The sequence below is a fragment of the Panulirus ornatus genome, chromosome 63, assembly GCF_036320965.1.
Source record: "Panulirus ornatus isolate Po-2019 chromosome 63, ASM3632096v1, whole genome shotgun sequence".
NCBI lineage: Eukaryota > Metazoa > Arthropoda > Malacostraca > Decapoda > Palinuridae > Panulirus > Panulirus ornatus.
The window spans coordinates 2817498-2839112 of record NC_092286.1 but is presented as its reverse complement, the minus strand read 5'-3'; the positions used below and the strand labels follow the sequence as shown (position 1 = coordinate 2839112).

At 42.7% G+C, this 21615-nt stretch overlaps 2 protein-coding genes across 3 annotated transcripts in view; both read left to right on the top strand.

Annotated features, from left to right (window-relative positions):
- Window positions 1-2778, top strand: part of LOC139746071 (uncharacterized) — a 44205-nt gene extending 41427 nt beyond the window's left edge. For both annotated transcript variants that reach the window (XM_071656916.1, XM_071656917.1), the window contains exon 3: window positions 1766-2778. In XM_071656916.1, the coding sequence (XP_071513017.1) occupies window positions 1766-2410 (645 nt within the window). In that variant the 3' untranslated portion in view covers window positions 2411-2778. The remainder of the gene's footprint in view (window positions 1-1765) is intronic.
- A 3574-nt stretch (window positions 2779-6352) lies between these two features.
- Window positions 6353-21587, top strand: LOC139745950 (uncharacterized). Its single transcript, XM_071656669.1, is given in 8 exon segments — window positions 6353-6614; window positions 10398-11373; window positions 11376-12733; window positions 14436-14671; window positions 16498-16640; window positions 17062-17212; window positions 18877-19080; window positions 19844-21587. Coding segments are annotated over 7 exon segments (3021 nt in total). The 5' UTR covers window positions 6353-6614; window positions 10398-10451; the 3' UTR covers window positions 19851-21587.
- Window positions 21588-21615: the final 28 nt, after the last annotated feature.

Sequence of the window (21615 nt, the reverse complement as noted above, 5' to 3'; positions counted from 1 at the left end):
GTACACGGCAGACAGCACGCCCATCCTCCGTACACGGCAGGCAGTACGCCCACCCTCAGTGCACGGCAGGCAGCATGCCCACCCTCAGTGAAATATATAACATGACTATAAATAAATCAAGGTTGAGGACATGATCAAGTCAGCAAAGCTCATGGCCCCATGGGGGACTGGCTCACAAGGAAGGGGTATGAGCTGTATCTTTCTCTTTGTTTGTATGTTGCTTTTCTTTCGGCATGTTTACTGAAGTGGCGTCTGGTTCTGGTGTTGGGCTAAGCATGACCACACGCACCATGTACCAATACCAAACTGCCACGAGCAACGGCTGATCTTCCCCCTGTCACACGACCAGATGTTCATTCATCCAAAGACTCGTGAGTGTGTGCTGTGAGTGCTGCTCCCTCACGCCTCGCTACGCTTACCAACCAGCTCAACAGATCTTCCACAAGGCAGCAATCAATATCGTACCAGAGATCTTGTTTATTTATTCAGCTTACTGCCAGAGATCCTCTCCTGTTGGCATATTGGCTTTTCTACCATCCCGCCCTGTCTCGCAGCCCCATCTTGGCGAACTGGTCCATGACATGGGTCTGGAGTGAGTCACAGTCAATGACGTGGTTCTGGAATGAAGTATAGGTGTAGTAGGTCTGGAGGGAGGCATAGTCGGTACAGTTGATGATGTGGTCCTGGAGTGAGAGACACTGAGGTACATCATGCCTGGAGTAAGTTGCATTCAATCATTTAGGTCTGGCGTGGGGTACAACACTGGCTCTGACGTGAGTCACACTAACAAATCAGCCGAGATTATTGGAGCAAATAGTGAGAGAGTCGGTAGTTCCCGCACTCCGGCCAGCTTGTGCTCCATATCCTTGGCGCAGACTCCCGGCCGCCATATCTCTACTACCAGCCTCAACCACATTAATCGCTATATCTCTAACTTTATCCTTTCCGCTCTAAGCTCTATTGCTCAAGCTCGTGCGCTTAGAACAAAATAAACCACAGTCGCCTCTCTGCTAATGTGTCTTTTCTCCTTTCTGTACCTGGGGATAGTGTGGTGCATACCCACAGTAATGCCAACTTTGTCCATCTACCTTGTTTTGCTCTGGTGTGGCTCTGCTCTCCCTCCACTCTGTGTCCACGTTGAGTTTTCCGTATGTGTTCGGCATAATTGAACAATTTACTTTTCCGTCTTGACATATAACCGACTATTAGTTATGACCTCTTGAAATTACTGGTAATTGTAATAATATGATCATAATTGTATCAGAAACTTTGGTGACATTGGCAATGGTTTAATAAAGTTGCAGGATTACTAGTAATGGTGGTAGGTACCTTCAGTAGCTGTAGTAGGCATCTACAGCAGATGAAGTAGGTACCTACAATGGCTGAAGTATGTAGCTACAGTAGTTACTGGTAGTAGTGGTAGTAGTAGAATTAGTAGTAGTAGGAGGAGGAGGGAGTAGGAGGTGAAGGAGGTACCTACCTTAGATTTGGTAAGTAGTTACAGTAATTGTAGCAGATAGCTACAGTAGATGTAGTGAGTATATGTAGTTGATGTATGTGGCTACAGCAGTCGTAGCAGGTACCTATATTAGATGCAGTAGGTATCTGCTGTAGTTGTAGTTGTAGGTACCTACGGTAGATGTAGTAAGTAGTTATGATACCTGCGGTAGGTAGGTACAGTCGGTGTAGTAGTTAGGTACAACACACGTTGTGTTGATGTATTCCCCACAACCCTCTGTGTTGACATGTGTTGTTGACGTTACAGATCCGCCTTCGGGTTCTGACCAACATGAGACCTAGCGAGTCAGCAGAGAAGCCTGAGGACCACCCGCCCACCTACGACGAAGTCATCAACACCGAGGCTCCTCCCCCGGCCTACTTCACCGTCGTGAGCGAGACCTGGAAACCTGTCGCGCCTTCGTCAGGCTCGTCCTCAGACGCCAGCCCAGGTCATCCTCAGATCTACGTCACCCCGATAAGCGGCCGGGTACAGCAGGGTGATGGGGCAGTGGCCAAGGAGCTCATAGAACTTCCGCCGGAGTATCAGACCCCAAAGCACCTACGGAAGATCTCACCGAGAATCCTGCCAACCGTGCATGAGAGCCGAGTACCCACTGACACAGCGGTGACCGCCACGGCTGCCGCCACTGCCGCCGCCACCGCTGCCGCCGCTGTAGCCACGGTCGCTCAGGTAAACAGTTTGAAAGATTCGACGTTGGAAGACCCCATCAGAGGCCCCATCGTGAGGCACCTCCGATCGACGACGATAGCAACGCTAGATGTGTCGTCGTCTGAGGAGGTCTCTCCCGAGCCCTCCACGTCCTCGTCCTCGGTCACCTCTGACGTCAGAGATCAGAGAGACAGCGATTCGGACATCCAAGCATCATCATCTGTGCACAGTTTTCCATAGCTGCTCTGGGCAGTACATTACACAGGATACGGGTGATAATCAATGTACAAATCTTACGACGTATGTTGAACGCACCTACAAAGTGGTGCCTCTTTGTGAAGCTGGTAGTCATGAGGTCAGCCTCCTTGTTACCAAATAACAGTAGGGATGTTCGTGGTGCATCTCTTGCTGTCTCACTATTGTTGTCCCTGAAGGTCAAAAGTCAAACATATAGGACCGAGTGACGTTTATTTTTGTTGTATATATAATTCTTTATTCATAAGTCCACTATGTTATTTTGCTATGTATAGATTTATATATATGAATATATATGTTTGTGTGTGTGTGTGTGTGCGTGTGTATATATATATACATACATTCTTATACTAGAATAATTGTTTCATTTTCCATCTAATGACCCGCTGCTATATTTCTTGATTAAGATATTTCTTGACTATAATTGTGGTGACCCACTAATCTATCATGCATCCAGTCACCCTCATGTGTGTGTGTATGTGTCTGTGTCTGTGTCTGTGTGTGTGTGTCAGTAACGGACGACCTGTTTTTGGTAAATCGGATCCACGCTCACCTTGACACATTTCCCACTCTCACTATCATGTATTTCTAAAGTTTCATTACATCAATAACACATATGTGAACTTTGGCTCAAAGTTTCAAGTCATTACATCAATAACACATATGTAAACTTTGGGTCAAAGAAAAATATACTTGATGCAGAGTTTACTCAGGTAGACTCATCATTGTAAACTCTCGTGCACCAGTCTACAACCCATACGTACACCGTAGTTGACTCACCAACGCAAACTATTCATATGTACCAGTTTTCACCCCCACACACAGCGAAGTAGACTCACCAGTGTAAACTACCCATATGCACCAGTCTACAGCCCTCATTTACAGCTTAGTAGATACCCCTGTAAACTACTCTCATGCACCAGTCTACAACCCGCACATACAGTGTAGTGTTGTATGCTTACTGGCCATCCTTAACCGACACACCAATACAGAAAACTTTTTTTCTGTAAATGATTCATGAATAAAATTTGTACATTTTATGTTTTCAGTCAATGATCAGCATGATACTCAGACACACTGACTTACATTCTGTGTACACGATAGCAGTCAGTGTGTAGAATAACAATCAGTGTCCCACATAACAGTCAGGGTCCCATATCACAATCAGTGTCCCACATAACAGTCAGGTCCATCTATCGGTAAGAAAGAAAATCGCAGAGCAAAGAAAGGCAGTTATCATCATAATCATCATATACAACAAGATGCCGGAATGACAAAGCGATTGTTGATTCTTGATCGAATATCCGACATTGATATAAAGAACTAATGGTAATGCATCCTTACAGGCTATGGCTCAGAAACATCTAACCTTGTATGTACGCCACGGTCCAGATATAACAGACCTTTTATGGAGGCCATGGCCAAGACATAGCAGACCTTATTACAGGCCATGGCCCAGACATACCTGACCCTATAGGTAAAAGCGTGGCTTGCACATAGCACCGAAGTTTACGAATAAAGTGATTAGGCCAAGTTATCTTAAAGACGAAAAAAATGTTAAGCAAATCCAGTTTTGAACCAACTATCACCTGACATGATCCATGACATCTGGCCAATCACATACCGTAATATATACAACATGAGAACGTTCAGGATGCGCCCAGCAGGTGGTACGAGGCTGCTAGCTTCTCTTGCCTCTGCTGTGACGATCATTAACACAACACTACACTTACTTCATGGCTCTTGTAAACAGCTTACGGTTCTTCACTGTATCGGTAATGTGTCACTAATTCTTGGGGTAAAAGAAATCATATCATCATAGAAATATTGGATCATACAATGAAAATTGAATGCGGGATCTAGAATAGACCAGCATATTAACTTCATTTTCTGTTGTGGTAGGATCATAGAAAACGAAATTTGACATCTCAAGGTAAACTAAAGAGATCTGTTCGATCCCATTTTGCAGATTCCATTAACTTCCACCCACTGGAGAAATTTCCTGTGTATATATATATATATATATATATATATATATATATATATATATATATATCACGCAAACACTAAACGATATATACTTTTAGAATAAAGCAGAGAGTACTTACCACGAAATTTTACCAGTAGGTAGTTCTAACACATAGTGCTTACCGCAGAGAGTTGTGTCATCAAATATTGTGCGCGAGATGAAGTTGATGCGCTTGTGAGCTTAATAAGAGTTGCAGCCTACATGTGATGAAACAGCATATGCTGAGCCAGCATGTGGTGAACCAGCATGTGTTTGCTGGCTATTTTGTGGCATTGTACAAACTTCTCGATAGGACGTTATGACACAACTTCAACAAAGACGAAATTGTTCAAGAGTACAGCGCTCTCTGGCTGCTCTTAGGAACAGAATATCGCTTCCCAGACATAACTGCTCATACTGATGTACGCTTCTGTGTGAATATGTCTTAGTATTTTTCTAAGGTTCCAATTCAGGCAACAAGAGCTTCTTATGGAGGGAGAAGTTGTTCTCATGTAGAAGTATATCCTGCAGGAAGTACTTCAGACGTCATGGCCAAAGGACCGGAGATCTCCGTGGTCACTATGACTGGTGATCTGAGTATGACCTCATGCCTTACCCAAATTCTGCATCATGTACCTTGTCTCATCCGCAGGGAATTAAGGACGACTCTCACGAAATATAACGTACAAATAAAACAAGGAATGAAGATGAAAGGACTATATCCTGGAGTTGGGACGTGCGCATGTGTGGACGACTGTATGGGGAGACATCCATGGACAGGAGCTGCCTTACGTGGGGTAGTCCGTAAGTAGAGACGTGATCGAGGACGTTCGTGTGTGGACACGTCCACGTCTGCAAAGTCCGTGTGTCGGGACGTCTGAGTAAGGGGACGACCGTGACTTGGGTGAGAACTGGGAGTATCCATCTAGTAACAAAGGAAACTTCTGGTACGGTAAAAGACGAATCAAAATGTTCCAGCCAGTAAACTGACGGTACCTACATAGTTACATCATTATCTAAAAGTAACCCCAGGAAACCAGTGGAAATGTGCCAGACGACCCACGTTATCACCACAACAGTTTAGGTCGAGGCGAGTATCCAGGAATTGGTTAAGAGGATGGGAGCGAAATATAAATACGCCTAATTACTAATGAAAAGTTCTGAACAAGGATGGTATATATAAGGACAAATCATATCTTAGAAAATACCACTTTTAAGTTTTTTCAATGTTATGATTAATCGTCGATACTGATTAGATTCTCATAACTGAATACAACTAATGTAACGAAGTAACTTTATAAGTCCAGTGACCATTTTGTATGAATGTAAGCTGATGATATTGGGCGATATGGCTATAATCAATTTTTTACTTGATGGAACAAATTATTGTACATCTGCAGAAAGAAATAATTCCGTTATGGCAATGCTTTGGGAAGATAATGAAACGGTCACGCGAAGCACGAGTACGTTAATCAGCCAGACACTTGAAGCAGAAATACATTCACTTTTCCTTCCAAGGAATCAAAAGGGATCAGAGTAATTGTACAAACATAGTAAAACATCAAAATTAAATATATTATTATTGAGTATATTAGTAAGTATACTATTATTAAGTATATTATTACTAATTAAGTATATCTCAATTGGGTACCTCCCAGTGCCTCCGTCCCCCCCCCCCCCAAGGGGAGGTACAGTACCCAGCAGTTCTTATAAGCCAATATAACGAACCTTATGACATTACATGTTATTCTCCCGTAACGTGACTCTGAAAGAAGAATTATTTCCTGACGGCTGTATCAGTACCTATGTGAACTTTTCCAGAGATATTTATATCTACATGGAATTTAGCTTGTGATGCGTGAAGTTTATTGTTAGAAGAGGCCAGTGGCGAGACTTGGCATCTGCCCCGAGCTGTCGTCATGCAACAGCCCACCAGTGCTGAGTCGGCAGTGTTGTGTGTGGCTTGCAATGTAGGCGTTTTGTGTGTAGAAGGATGGCAAAGTAGGTTGAGCTGTGCTGTTCTTTCTTTACCTAAACAGACTATCAGCTGTCACAACATGGGATAAGCGTCAGCAGGAAATAGGTGGTCGCCAGTCAGGAGCTCCTCCAACATCACAAGTCTGACTCACTCACTGTACAGCGTTGCCGCAAGTAGTCGAAGGCCACCTAACTAATCTGGAGGTACAACTATGACTTTCTCTTATTTATGGCGATAACCCTGGCTAATTTAGTTTGCACCCCATGCTCATCCTGTGAGCGGTTACGCAGAGGTATTACAGGGGTCACAAAGGGTCTTAGTCAGACCCCAGTGGGTTAATAATACATACGATGTTACAGTTCACACCAATGTCTGAACAACACAACCGCACTTCTATGCACATGGTCACTTCTTCCGTCCACTTTTCATAAGTAATTCCGCTATAGGTTCCCTCTTGCTCGTTGATAATTAACGATGTGCACACTCACGGACCACACGTCATTAGTGAATAGACATACCATCCTCATTCCTGCAGCTTATTGATCCCCCCTCCTGCTTGCAAAGACACTTCTGTTTGTATGCTTGTTTGAGCACACTACACCACACCCTTCACATTTTGAAGGCTGGTAAAGGCCGATAGGTTTTGTCTGATTGTAGTATGATGATATCAAGAGTAACTCATGATTGAGAATGTGCAGCGTATATATATATATATATATATATATATATATATATATATAGCATCAGCACAGTGTCATTACAGTCTTAGCTTGGTGTTGGGAGAAACTCGATAGACTTCTTCCATATGCAAAAGACGTTTCAAACTCATTTAACATCCGTCAGTGTACTGCAAGTGTATTCCTACACTTATAACGTGTTTAGTACAATAGATAGTGTTACCGGCTGCATGACTTGAACTCCGGACATCAGAGGTGTCTTCTACAAGTAGCTCAGATCTTACCTGGCCAGCAGAAACTGTGTTCATTATGATAGTTGTCAATCATGGTTTTCGTCTATCATGTGATGTTCTGTTATATCATAGATCTCGTCTGTTCAATCGTTCATCAACATGACCGTAACCTCTGTGTTTGTTGTTCTAATCCCAAATCCTTTAAATCTAGAGTGAACCACTAATTTTTTTGAGTTAAGAACTAGGTCGTTGATAACACTGTAAGTAAATCTAGAATACACTATAATTCTTTTAACACAAGGCAGTTGTTTATACAGACCTCTGATAACTACACGTTAGCAACGGCTCCATAAAGCTATAACAGAGAGGTACATCTGTTGATGTTATCATTGCTGGTTACTCGGGTTGGAAGTCATGCTTTATATGATTAGAACAGTATTACAAAGCGACATGAAATTCAATCCGTAACAGACAATGTCACCTCGAAGGTTTGCGAGACGTTTACTTCTTGATACAGTTACATGTAACACGTGGTAACCACGTAGGGAAGCTGTCAGTGCCACGATGATACAACCTCTAATCCTTGCCCAGAGGAAAGGGAATCGAGTTCTGGCGTCCCTACAACAGCATGATCGCATCAGTTATACTCTTAAACCTGACACTAAACCTGACACTTGGGTTCGTGAATTCGCTTATAGAATATTCAATCTTGTTTTAAACTTTAGGTTATGTTAATGGTTTTAGATCAGGCAGTAGTGTGAAAGCAAGTTAAAAACCATATTTGTATGTATTTAATGATGAAATTATTCCTTATATGTCATAAATAGATAACAGTCAATAATATCTAGTTACAATTCTTGTTTGTTATTCGTGTCTCATTGCTATAAAGTCTGTTGAATATGTTCCATCTATAGACTTATATTGTTACTACGACCTGCCCACACTGCATAGCATGCGATACGATGTGCAGAACATCAGAATGTGTATGTGAGCAGAACATCAGAGTGTGTATGTGTGCAGAACATCAGAATGTGTATGTGTGCGGAAAATCAGAATGTTATGTGTGCGGAACATCAGAATGTTCATGTGTGCGGAACATCGGAATGTTTATGTGTGCTGAACATCAGAATGTTTATGTTTGCGGAACATCGGAATTTTTATGTTTGCAGAACATTAGAATGTTTATGTGTACGAAACATCAGAATGTGTATGTGCGGAACATCAGAATATTTATGTGTACGGAACATCAGAATGTGTATGTCTGCAGAATATCAGAATGTGTATGTGTGTGGAACATCAGAATGTGTATGTGTGCGGGACATCAGAATGTGTATGTGTGCGGAACATCAGAAGGTGTATGTGTGCAGAAAATCAGAATGTTTATGTCTGTGGAACATCAGAATGTGTATGTGTGTGGAACTTCAGAATGTATACGTGTGCGGAATATCAGAATGGGTATGTGTGTGGAACATCAGAATGTGTGTGTGCGGAACGTCAGAATGCGTATTTGTGCGGAACATCAGAATGTGTGTGTGTGTGTGTGTGTGTGCGGAACATCAGAATGTGTGTGTGTGTGTGTGTGTGTGTGTGTGTGTGTGTGCGGAACATCAGAATGTGTGTGTGTGTGTGTGTGTGTGTGTGTGTGTGTGTGCGGAACATCAGAATGTGTGTGTGTGTGTGTGTGTGTGTGTGTGCGGAACATCAGAATGTGTGTGTGTGTGTGTGTGTGTGTATTTGTGCGGAACATCAGAATGTGTGTGTGTGTGTGTGTGTGTGTGTGCGGAACATCAGAATGTGTGTGTGTGTGTGTGTGTGCGGAACATCAGAATGTGTGTGTGTGTGTGTGTGTGTGTGTGTGTGTGTGTGTGTGTGTGTGTGTGTGCGGAACATCAGAATGTGTGTGTGTGTGTGTGTGTGTGTGCGGAACATCAGAATGTGTATGTGTGCGAAATATCAAAATTGTATGTGTGTGAAACATCAGAACGGTGTTTTGCATTGGTGAACAGCTGTCAGTGTAAAAGGCCTTCTTGAAGTACATTAATTTGAAGTTAATTTAATGATCATGTTTACTGCTTTTATATATAACGTGCAGTCGATTAATAATCATTTACGTTGTTTCTAAAGAAAGAAAAGAAACAAAGAATGAAAATTTATTTTCTTATACTTATGTTTTGCTGTTTGTTTCCGTTGTTAGCGCCACCTGGTGGTCGCGTGTAGTGAATGATGAGTAATTTGTGAAGGTTATGGCCCGAACTTACTTCAGAATTTGAGTTAACCAGTTTACTTGGCCAGGGCCAAATGCTTTTCCTGTCCAAAGCTAAGTGCTTTCCCCAGCCAAGTGTTAGCACTCTTGCCTTCGCTTGCCGGTCGTTGTCTACTATGGTCGCTGTATTTTCGTTACTTTATCACATTTCAATCTTCCGTGACGTTACTAGGCCGGTGTGAAGCAGACCTGGCGAGGGTGATCCTTGACCCATCCCTTTTTAAAACTGTGTCCGGCGGCTCCGGCCACCAGGCAAGACTCCCACTGTTACCAGTGAGGCAGTTGAGCGATATAGGTTCATGAAAGCTTAGTATTATGGACACGTCAGAACTTCCCTTTATAGATGGTGTTTCTGCCTCGCTAACGACGGCTGGTGAGACAGAGTAGAGTGGGAGGTGGCGATCATCCCCGTGAGAACCTGACCTGCAGGTTCTGTCTTCCAGTTAACCTCCTCCTTGGTCAAGGTAGCGATAGTGATCACGCTAAACTTTGTGTGTAGTAAAGTTTGCTGTTGTCAGGTTATCAGGGAACGAGAATATCTTTCATTGCTTGTTATAGCTCCGCCATAATTAGAAAAATGTATTTGTGCTGAAAGATATCACCAAGATCAATTCATTTACTTGTTCACTTACTTCATAAAACGTTATTATATATGTCGCTGATAACTTTTGTTCGTTTTATGTATTCAGTAATGTAGGCAGTTCATTTTTCCATGTCTGTTTTCTTTGGTTTACATTTATAACCAAAGTGCTATTTGGTATGACTCTCTCACTACTGGTTCATGTTGCTTGTTGGATGCTAATCTTCCGACAGCTGTAGAGACGGACGGAGCCTGTGTAGCAGACACCTGAGGAGCCAGTGGCCACCATGTCCAGGCAGAGGGAGCTGGGTGGCATCGACCCTGATCGAGCCTTGACACAGATAAAGGCCTTTAAATTACTCAACTGTGAAGGACGAACGACCATGCATTACATTTTCACCATAGCTTGCAACAAGTCGAATACACAGAATTTACAAGATTATTTGATCGATGAAAGAAAAATGAAAAAAGAGGATTACGAAAAATGGTTTTCAATAAAACAGCGGGAAAAAATTCTTAGAGATCCCAGTGGAAGTGATTTTGATATAACACTGTTGCATCGGTGTCTCGGGCTGCCGCTGCCAGGACTTGCCAAGCTCGGCACAGCCGTCTGGACCCAATGTGATGAAAGCAAGTTAGAATACCTCATTACTCAGATTAAAGATTTGCGTAACGATGTTGTTCATGACAAAGAAATTAGAAGTAAAGGTGAGTTGATCACCTTCGCAGACGATGTGAAGAAGCTCCTTGGGAAAACCTATAACCTGGCTGCTAGCCGGTACAACCGTGACGATGCTGAGGCAGACAACTACATCTCAGTAATGAAGAGCGAAATTGACAGTATCGTGCTAGTACCCCACATGAGAGATTTTCAGGAGTGGAAGAAAATGATGGAAGACCTGCAAAGTCAACAAATATGTCATGTTAAAGAAGTAATTTCAAATCTAAAGGAAAAGTATCTAACAACTTCCAAGATCCATCCCGCGTCCTTTCTGTCTCACGTAGAATCCTTACAAATCGAGACTGTATATTGCAAGGAAGGGATAGTAAACGAAATATATAATGATAAATCAAAGAGAATCATAGATCACGATCTCTTGTTGAAGCTTCAAACAAAGGATGGGAAGGAGCCGTCTGTAGTGGTAGTGGAAGGTGAAGCTGGAATGGGAAAGACATCACTTGTGAAGTTCATCCTAGCAGAATGGGCCAGGCTCCTAATCAAAGTAACACAATTCTTGGCTTGAATGATTATGAACTTATTCTCCATTTTGAATTCAGAACTCAGTTTATTTCTACTTTCCTCGACCTTCTCCTTTTCCTGTTCGACAGTTCATCCCTGCGGCTAACGCATAACCAACTGATAACCTCAGTCCTGAGTCTGAGAACCCTAGTGTTGCTGGACGGTGCAGACGAATGGAATAAAAATTCGAAGTGTCTTCTTCAAGAACTCTTACGGGAGAGTATACCAAAAAGCAACGGTAAACTCCGTGTTTTGTGTACCACCAGACCAGAGAGGTTGGATAAACTTCTTGACTACGTTGAGTCCCAGTCTTGGGTGCACATCAAAATCACAGGAATCCCACCTGATAAACAGTTTGTTTTCACCAAGAAATCTATGGAAGGGATGTTTGAGATGAAAGTTAATGAAAGTATTCCTGGAAATCCATCAGATATTACAAACATAGACACCCAAATCCAGAAGCTGGAAACCTTCATGGAAAGCTCTCAGTCCAAGATGGGAGAGCAGTTTAAGCTGCCTCTAAACTTAGCCTTGCTAGCGTACCTCTGGATCCACCACTCAGACCAGATCTGCTTAGCAACTTCAACGACCGAATTATACACAGCATTCCATAACCTTGCTCTCATGCGTTTGCTTCGGCGATTAGTCCATCAGACAGGAAAGGAGAAGAAGGAGTTGGAAAGGTTGTGTAAAGATTTCCTTCTCGTTCTGTACAAAGAGTGCCTCACTGCGCTGTCTCAAGATGCCATGCAAATGCCACAGGAATGTATCAGTAGATTAGAAAAATTTTGTACTGATAACCTCCTGCCATCGTCAGACATGTTGGAAAACTACATGGAGGTTTACAACGAATGGAGCAGTGATGGGTATCTGACTGTTATAGTCCCTCCACACAAGAGCAAGTTGGAATTCTTCTCAGCACATGCCATCATCAATGATGTATGTGCCACTCATGATATTGAAAATATATTAATCAGCATGCAAGAACTTCTTGACCTCCATAAATGTCCACAGGAGATTAGGCAAGCCATACTTAATTTCGCCAAGGGTCAGCTGCAAGTTCTAAACCAGATTACCATATCGACGTTACTGAAGAGTTTCCACACTAGCACCAAGAATCTGGACCTTTCCCGTTACCAAAACATGCTCCTCCTGATGGCCGGGATTATGTTCCACTTGCATAAGGACCACATCCCTCTGCATGGGCCTGAGCTCCTGGATCTCCTACAAGAGAGTGGACTCCAACCCCACCAGTTCCTTACCATTGTAGCAGAGACGAAGAACTGTGACGAAATGGCTAAGCTTGTGGCAAAGAAGCTAAGTAAGAAGGTAAGGAGTGTTTTCTTAGACCCATAAGTTAAGCCCAGTCTACCTTGTGATTGTATATCGAATGATCATGTGTGCTTTGTTGGTTACTTTACTTTTTTTGATAAAAGGTGTTGGACAGACTTGCTGAAAGTCCATCAAATATCACGTTATTTGAATACTTTCCTAAGATGTATGACCCCGGCATGTCCAGATACCACAGCTATTTTAATGTAGTTTCAATTTAGATCACGACAAGTATACTGTAGGATGATTTCACTTCACTATATATTACTTGTGACGTCTATACTCAGATTCCAAGATCTGTAAAACTAGATTTATGTGTATGTCATGGTTTAACATCACAGTATACTGGATGTATATGGTCATCTCAGTTTATTCCAGTATTCCGGTGAAAAGATTAGTAGTTCTCTGTTCCACATAGACCTAGTCAGGCAACATGGGCCTCGTCCAACCACAGGGGCTTGGTCCAACCACAGGGGCCTAGGATGCTAATCACATAACCTTCTGTCTAGATAGCTACTCTGGTCTTCTCATTACACGGTGGGAGTCTCCCTTACTCGCATCATGCTGTCATTATCAGTGTATCTCTCCATAAGTCCGTTATCTCATGGTCAACATATCTCTTGAGAGCCTTTGATCAGTCGTCACCTTGAGTATTAAGGAACACTACCCACTATGCATGCCAGGCTTACGGGTGTCCAACTCTCCCGTCACTGTCAACATGCCACACAACGTTGATACTTGTCACTTCGTTACTTGAAGTCAGTTAAGAGCTTTCTGAACAGACGGCAACATATGCCTTCCTTGCTAAAGCTCATCGAGCGCTAATTTCCATTAATGAATTCTATTTTTTACATCAATAATTTTTTCACATATAAACCGACATGGCAGAAGGAGTGGCCATCTCAGATGAAAGGAAATAAGTCTGGGATAAATCTGTAAAGTGAAAAGGTTATAGGAAGAGGGACAGACAAATGACGGAAGAGAATTATTACACAAGGATGTTGTACGAGGGAATAGGGAGGTATCACAAAGGTTAGTTCTCGTGGGACTGGTTTTCACAGACTATGGGAAGCATCTGACCGAGCGTGCGTGGGGAGGGAGGGGTCCAGATGTTAGAAGCCGGGAAACAGACAGCTCACGAGAGCAGTGGCCTCAGTTTCTGTATAGCAGAGAGAAGGAAGCAACATCATGAAGGATGGAAAGAGGTTATGAAGATGAGTAACTTTTGATCCCACACTGTCTGATTAACTTTGAGAGAGAGATGAAAGAAGAGCCATCCCAGATATGCCAGAACTACTACATACTGGCCGAACCGAACGCCCTGTTGAGGAATATTTTCTCATGAGAAAAATACCCAGCCAAGAACCCCGGGTTTAAGAACCAGGTTTTGTTATGGTTATTGAGCGAGATTTGCAAGATGAATGGAAGATGGTTATGCCCGACATATATATCTACTACACGGTTTCATTTACTGTAATTATAGTTATTTCACTCGATAGATAACAGAGGGAGCAGGGAATCATCCTGATAGGCAAGTAACAGAATGAGCAGGAATATCTTAGTTACTGGTTAAGTTTTAGCAGTTAAGGAGCTAAGTAGGTTATCACAGCAGCTGTTCAAAGTGGTGACAGTTTGTTTAGCTAGGGATAACCATACGAAGGGTTTTCTCGTCCTGCTCACCACCTCTCCATGTCCCCAGCCCCTGAATGTGAGCGATGGGCACGTTGGAGCAGCGCGGGCCGTCCTGCCCCACCTGGCCGCAGACACAGAAGTCAAGATCACATTGAAAGGCGACCTTCGCCACCTGTCTGACCTTGATGATCTCATCAAGGTCGTGGCCCCCCGACCGTGCCGGGTATTTCTGGTTCTCAAACGACTGTTGCGCACCACAGACACCAGCGCCGACCACCTCCTTGAGCTCCTCCAAGACGGCAGGTGAGTAAGAAAGAAGAGCAACTGTAACAATGATGTGGCAAACATTGACCTCCAACCACACTCAGGTCCCTGACCAGCAGTGACCTCCAACCACACTCAGGTCCCTGACCAGCAGTGACCTTCAACCACACTCAGGTCCCTGACCAACAGTGACCTTCAACCACACTCAGGTCCCTGACCAGCAGTGACCTTCAACCACACTCAGGTCCCTGACCAGCAGTGACCAACCACATTCAGGTCCCTGACCAGCAGTGACCTCCAACCACACTCAGGTCCCTGACCAGCAGTGACCAACCACATTCAGGTCCCTGACCAGCAGTGACCTCCAACCACACTCAGGTCCCTGACCAGCAGTGACCTTCAACCAACTTGAAACTGCAGTTATTATTAAACTAATTATTTTTTTAATTTATATCAGTTAAACGTTCACGTAGGTGCAAGGTTTAAGGTAATCTTGGGTGTGGTAACCATTACCCCATAATCATTACCTTATAAAGTAAGCATACACGTTTGTGGTAACCATTACTTCATAAAGCAATAAACTTTTGTGGTAACCTTTACCTTATAAAGTGATCAGTGAACACAACGAACAGACGGCACTGGAGACATGGTAGTAATTACACTGTCGTTTCAGAAGTATCAATTTATACTGAATGATTACATCAGGTTCGATAAGGTTATATTTAATGCAGTATGCAATGGATGACACACAATTTAATGTATTATAACAATTTACAACACTGGTTAACAAACAATTGCCTTTGTGTCCAGAGGAGGCTTAGAAGCACCCAAGGCACAGCTCCTGTTTCCTTACTCATTGTCATTCGAAATAGATACTAATGCAAGAAATAGATACTAATGCAAAAATGTCTCTCAGATAATATTCCTACAGATCTTCCAATACAGTCTGTATTGCCTCATTAATTGTCCGAATCTTCATTATTTTTCTACAAGTTTAGTATCTGCACAAATGTATAATATGTAAACATATACGTACATGTAGACCTGTATATATTTATAGCATGTAAAACATGTCAACCGTCACAAAAGTCATCAAATGATCATTCTGGTATGACATGTATGTCAGTGTCCACTCAGCTGCAGGCTACGCTAAATGGTATCTCTTATTTCACACATTTCCACTGTGTAAACACTGGATAGGTCCGCATCTAGGACTATGTCAAGATCTAAATAGTTAAATGAATGGTAACCTGAGGATTGCCTGTAGTACCATCATTTCCGTTCACTCGATACTATTGATTGATTGTTTACCCCTTCCTCTCAGGGGGGAAGCAAATTGTTTTCTTTATTTCTTCTTCCTCTTTCTTAATTTACCAACAATCAGCGTTCTCTCCCCGTAAAAGTCAGGACAAAGACCTGTGGTGTCACGGTTGTAGTGACGATGAAGGTGTAAATCTAGGAGGTGGTCTTTTACCAGGACTCCTGAGGTTGTAATGAATATATGGGCGCCGTGAAAATCAGTGTAGTGAAGATGACTTTTTTAAAAGAATTCAAATTGATCACGGGAATAGTGAATATGAATGTGGTGGTGTTTCCCTTTGTGGTGAACACTGTGGTAGAAGACATCCTGCATCCCCTCATGATCGTCCCCACATTCCACAACATCTTTAATTTTTCAGTGTTTATCATCCCGTATAGTTTCCTTGTTGTGACCCTCGGCCATCCCTCAGCACCCTGAGACATGCTTCTGTTTGATTTATAGATGCATGTTCCTCTGCTTACAGTACTAGCGACATAAATAATTTGCAGTGTAACAGATTTATCCACCAAGTTACCTCTACTTCATCCTTTTCTTCTACATACAGGTGTTCGCTGATCCACCTGGAGGGCCATTTTACCTCTAGGGTGACGCTTCCCAACAGCCTGATTCGCCTTGACCTGTCTGCTGCCCCGGACTCCGATCCCGCCTTACCGCGCCTCCAGCACCTGACCCGCCTGTGTCATCTGGGTCAGTCACCTTTCCCAGGAGGCCCAGCCCAGAGACTTAGGCAACCTGATTACCTTCCCTGGGAGCCTACTGACCCTTCTCCAGGGGTCCTAGTTACCCCCCCCCCCCCCTCTAGTGGTTCCTAGTTAAAGTTTTCATGCATTATACTTTATGTGTTGATCATTTTAAGTTACTTCCCATTAAACCCCAGCCTTTCCTGTAGAAGATGAAAGTGCTGAATCTTTTCTCTTTTGGTTGCTGTATTTACAATTCAACAAACACACACACACACACCCTACATATAAATTATCACAAATAGGTAAGTACATGCGTAAATGACATAAAAATGTTATCAAATCTTCACTTAACCCATTCCACTTCATCTTGTGAGGAAGGCACTAATTATCATGACCAGTTTATTGAGGCTGCTGCCCGTACACAGATGTCCACGTGTCCAGGGCGGTCAACCCAGAACACCTGCAGCAGCTGCCATCGGTAGGAAGAAGTGGCATCCGCCTCCACCTGTACCATGTGGACGACAGTGGAGTAGAGTGGTCCTCTAGGGTTGTGCGCGTCCTCAAGCCGACTACTGAGTTAGTTATCCCCCTTTTCCTGTTTCATTATAATAATAATAATAATAATAATAATAATAATGAATAATAATAGTAATATAAGTTGTGGTCTTGAATCAGCTTGTCTGAGGCCCGGGAAGCCGTCGTAAGGCAAGATCTCCGTCGTCACTGTGACAGACACTTCCACTACAGATCCATGATGTAGTACCCACTGCCATGATCATGGTGCTGCAGATCTCTGTCATGTCTTAACACATTACAGTGACGCTACTCTGCCTCATCTTCTGTTATGGCTACACTGGAGAAATCAAAGTCGTTGATACAGTTTGTTCTCCTCAGACTCTCCTCCCAGATCTTCCTCATACGGTATTTCTACTTTTCTGAATTCCTTGAATTCATGTGTTTCATCCGTCCAAAGCCATCCATGCCAGAGAAAAGTTCATCTGTCAGTTTCTTTATTACTAGCAAAGCATCCCACGGCTCTGCTGTTCCGCCTACTTCTTTTTCTTCTATATATATAGATATATGAGTAACGTGTTAGTAATCATAAACTATACAAACTCGTATACATATATATAAAAACCAGTCTTCACAGATGTCGATTTTGTTGCATTGACCTATTAATGACGTTGTCTCTCATCATGTAGGCTATACACACTTTCATTTCACCCTTCGTCAACGGTAAACATGAGATTCAATATTTCGCCGGTTACTGTAATACGTTTCCGAACTTGTTAAGATGGATGAACAAAAGAACGAAAGAACTTGATTTGTTATTTATGGCCGTTCCTCTCCTTCATCCTCCCAAATGTAACGAGAAGCAGGCTGGTCCTCCTCGCGTGTTGCCACAGCTTAAGAGGATATGTTTGTTCTCCATGTGAGTGCTCCCTGGTTAGTCACTCTAAAACTGTGCTTGTTATCATCACAGTACCTCAACCCCAGCCTCCCAGTCCTTCATGTACAGTTTTCAGTATCTGTCTTATCACTTCACTAATGAAACCCTGTCCAATATTACTTCAACAGCTGTGGCAAGTCCAGTGCTTTACTTTATCTCGTCAACGATACTTTCAGACCCCCGTACACACCATACAGATTCCATACTGGCTCCTACATAGACATCATAGTGCCTCTTACATAAACACCTTTTTGGCTTTTATATGAAGATGATACTGTATTATACACCATGCCGCTCTTATCATTCATTTCTCATATTTCCCCGTAGAGGAACTCTTCCCCTTTTCAAGTTTTTCTTTCTACACATTAATTGATCTTTTTCAAATACAGGAATTGAAGACATTGTCTCCTCTTATTTCCCTTACAGCAATCATCGATTCTCATGGCTAACCACAGAATCAGTTCGTCCACTAAGTGTCTAGCAATGGGTTATCATGGTAGGCACCTGCCGTTACTTTTTACTGAGAATGTAAAGATTATGGTATCTGTATTTTACATCTTTATATCATGCATCAAATGTCAGTCAGGTTGTACATTACTGTACATTTTCTCTGTATACATGTGACGTCACGGAGTGATATGTAGTTTTTTCTTGTTTTTTGTATTCTCATGAAAAGATGGACATAAGATATCCAGACATATATGTATGTATGTATGTATGTATCAGGATTCATCTCTCGGAGTGCATTATGATCAAGACCCTTCGTTTACATGTGCTTTTCTTCCACCAGATTCCTCAACAGCTTATGTTTCCCGAGCAGTGAACTGAGCCCTGAGGGGTGCAGGGACCTGGTGGAAACCCTTGCTGACTCTACTATCAAAGGAGGCAAAGTCAAAGTAGAGCAGATAGAGGTGTCCTCCCGCAGCATCACTGACGGCGACCTACCCTCGCTGGCACAACACACGAAGAAGAAACTCGAATGTAAATTCTCAAGGTGAGTCTGAGGAGGATATTTGTCTTACTTTCGTTCATTGTCACGCTTTCTTACTCTCACCATCACATACACTCTCACCATCGCATACACTCTCACCATCACATACACTCTCACTATCACCATCAATTAAACCAAAACTTTCTCACAATCACAAGCACGCACATTCTTTCATTATCACCATTTTTCACTTTCCCTCACCGCTACCACATTACCATAAACCGCACCCCCTCACCATCAACCACACTCCCTCACCATCACACAAATTACTCATTACCAGCACTCCTTCATCATCACCAACAATCCTCACCACCACTCACATTCCTTTCTAATTACCTTACCATTACGAACACCAAATTCACCATCATTAGCACTCCTCACTATTACCCACACTTCTTCAACACCATATACAGACCTCACCATCACTAGTGTTATCACACTATTACCCATACTGACTGATCATCACTCACAATCCTGCACCGTCACTAACACTTCCACTCTTTCACTTTACTTCACCATCACCCACACCCTCTCACCTTACCTAAAAATTCTCACTATCACTGTTTCATCATCATTCTTATTACTTCACTATCTCACAGGGATTCATGATCACTTTCTATTTAGAAATTATCCTCACTGCTTCATCATTAACCACACTAACTCTAACATTTTCTTCACTTCTTCACCAGTGTTCTTATTGCTACACCGTCATTCACGTGTTGCTCATCATTACTGTACCGCTTACCTCATTGATGCCATCCTACAGGATATGACGTCCTTGCGGCGGGAGGATCACCTGCAGGTCTCCTGCACCACTGGAGTGGCAGGATCAAAGTGCGTCGGAACGCTGGATACCGACGGTAACATGATGAAGAGTGCTTCTCTGGTACAATGTAACGACATTTAACGAATATATTGACGTATGCTTCCTGCTCTGCTCGGGTCTGCTCTGGTCTGGTCTGGTCTACTCTGGTCTGGTCTAGTCTGGTCTGCTCTGGTCTCGTAACAGAAGGTGGACAACACCTAAAGTTGTTTCCTGAGTGTAGTAATGATATCTGACAAGGATGTTCATCAAGACGGGAAGAGAGTGCAACAACAGTTTATATAGCTTGTCCTGATCACCCAGTCAGATTAAGGTCCGTGGTTGGTGAACCAATGGGAAAAAAATCATCTGGCCTCACCTCATCCTCGGCATACTCAGCATAGCTTTCTCCCGGACCATGAATACCTCATGCATATTGTTTTCTTTATGTATTTCTAACACAACTATTTCATAGAAAACACCAGGTACATCCTCTACTAGTCCTGAAGCCACATTGTTCCAACCCAACTTGATGTTCTCTGCATTGCACCATTCTCTCCATCACCAATCCCCAATAAAGTCTACCATGTGGACTTAACATTCTTATTCTTCAGTAATTCAAACATTCACTTTCGTCCCTCGTGTACAGCAGCACTGCACAGACATTTCGCCACTTCTCATGCTCCTGACCTTGAGCCATACATACGCAGAAAATCCTGACTAACCAATCAACAATAACTGTCTCTGTTTCTTGAAAAATTCAAGATTAGTCTCACCGAATCCTGCCACTTTACCTTGCTTATTATTACGAAAGACTTTCACCACCTCCTCTCGAGAGGTTAGGTCTAGGGCCGTATTGTGAATCAGTCTCTCAAAATGTTTGTCTACTGAAGGTGATGAAGAGCTAGGGGAAAAAGAAGAGGTGGAAATTGGATGATCTGGAAGCTTTTAGATTGGGTGCCATGTTGCCGGACCTCCAGATGCCTTCGTTCTTGTTCTGCAGCCAACAGTGTTGATTAGCTAGGAAGGAGTGATGATTGGCTAGGAAGGAATCATTAAAGATCTCAGTAAGTACTTGGAATGCAGCTGCGCTAAAGTGTTTTTTTGTGGAAGTTTGTTATGTTGTCAAGGTCTGCTGCAGGAGTTGTCATGGGTATTTGTAAGAGATTTCTTTAGGGTTTTAACTTCATTGTTTTTGTCATCCTATTGTCCCTTGGAACAAGTACTTTCAGATTTTAAACATGCCTGAAGAATTGTCCTTTTTCAGCTTAGAATTAGTTTAAGACTATTGTCTCGTCTCTCACACTAAATTGCCTTGTGCAAAAACCTGAGAATCATGCAGTTTGTATCATCTAAACTTGATGAGTGTGGAACGATTTACTCCATTCGTAGTACTTCGTCACACAAATGGGTCTGTTGTCATGGCTATCATATTTCAGACATGTCTTCCATTATGCTCTCATGTCAGCCATCAATGATGCACCGCTCAACATATTCAGATGTAACATCATATTGATGTATCACTCATCATACAACTGTACCACTCATCATACTATCAGTTTATGTTCAGTGCACAAGACGCCACAACCAAAAGTTCCTGGCAGGCGGACGCTACTGGAGATATAACCAGAATTGTAACCTGATGTGATTCTTGTCCACCTAAAAGCCGTACATCTAACATATGAATATAGTCAATATTCTTTTATGACCCCATTTTTTAATTACCTGTTACGTGG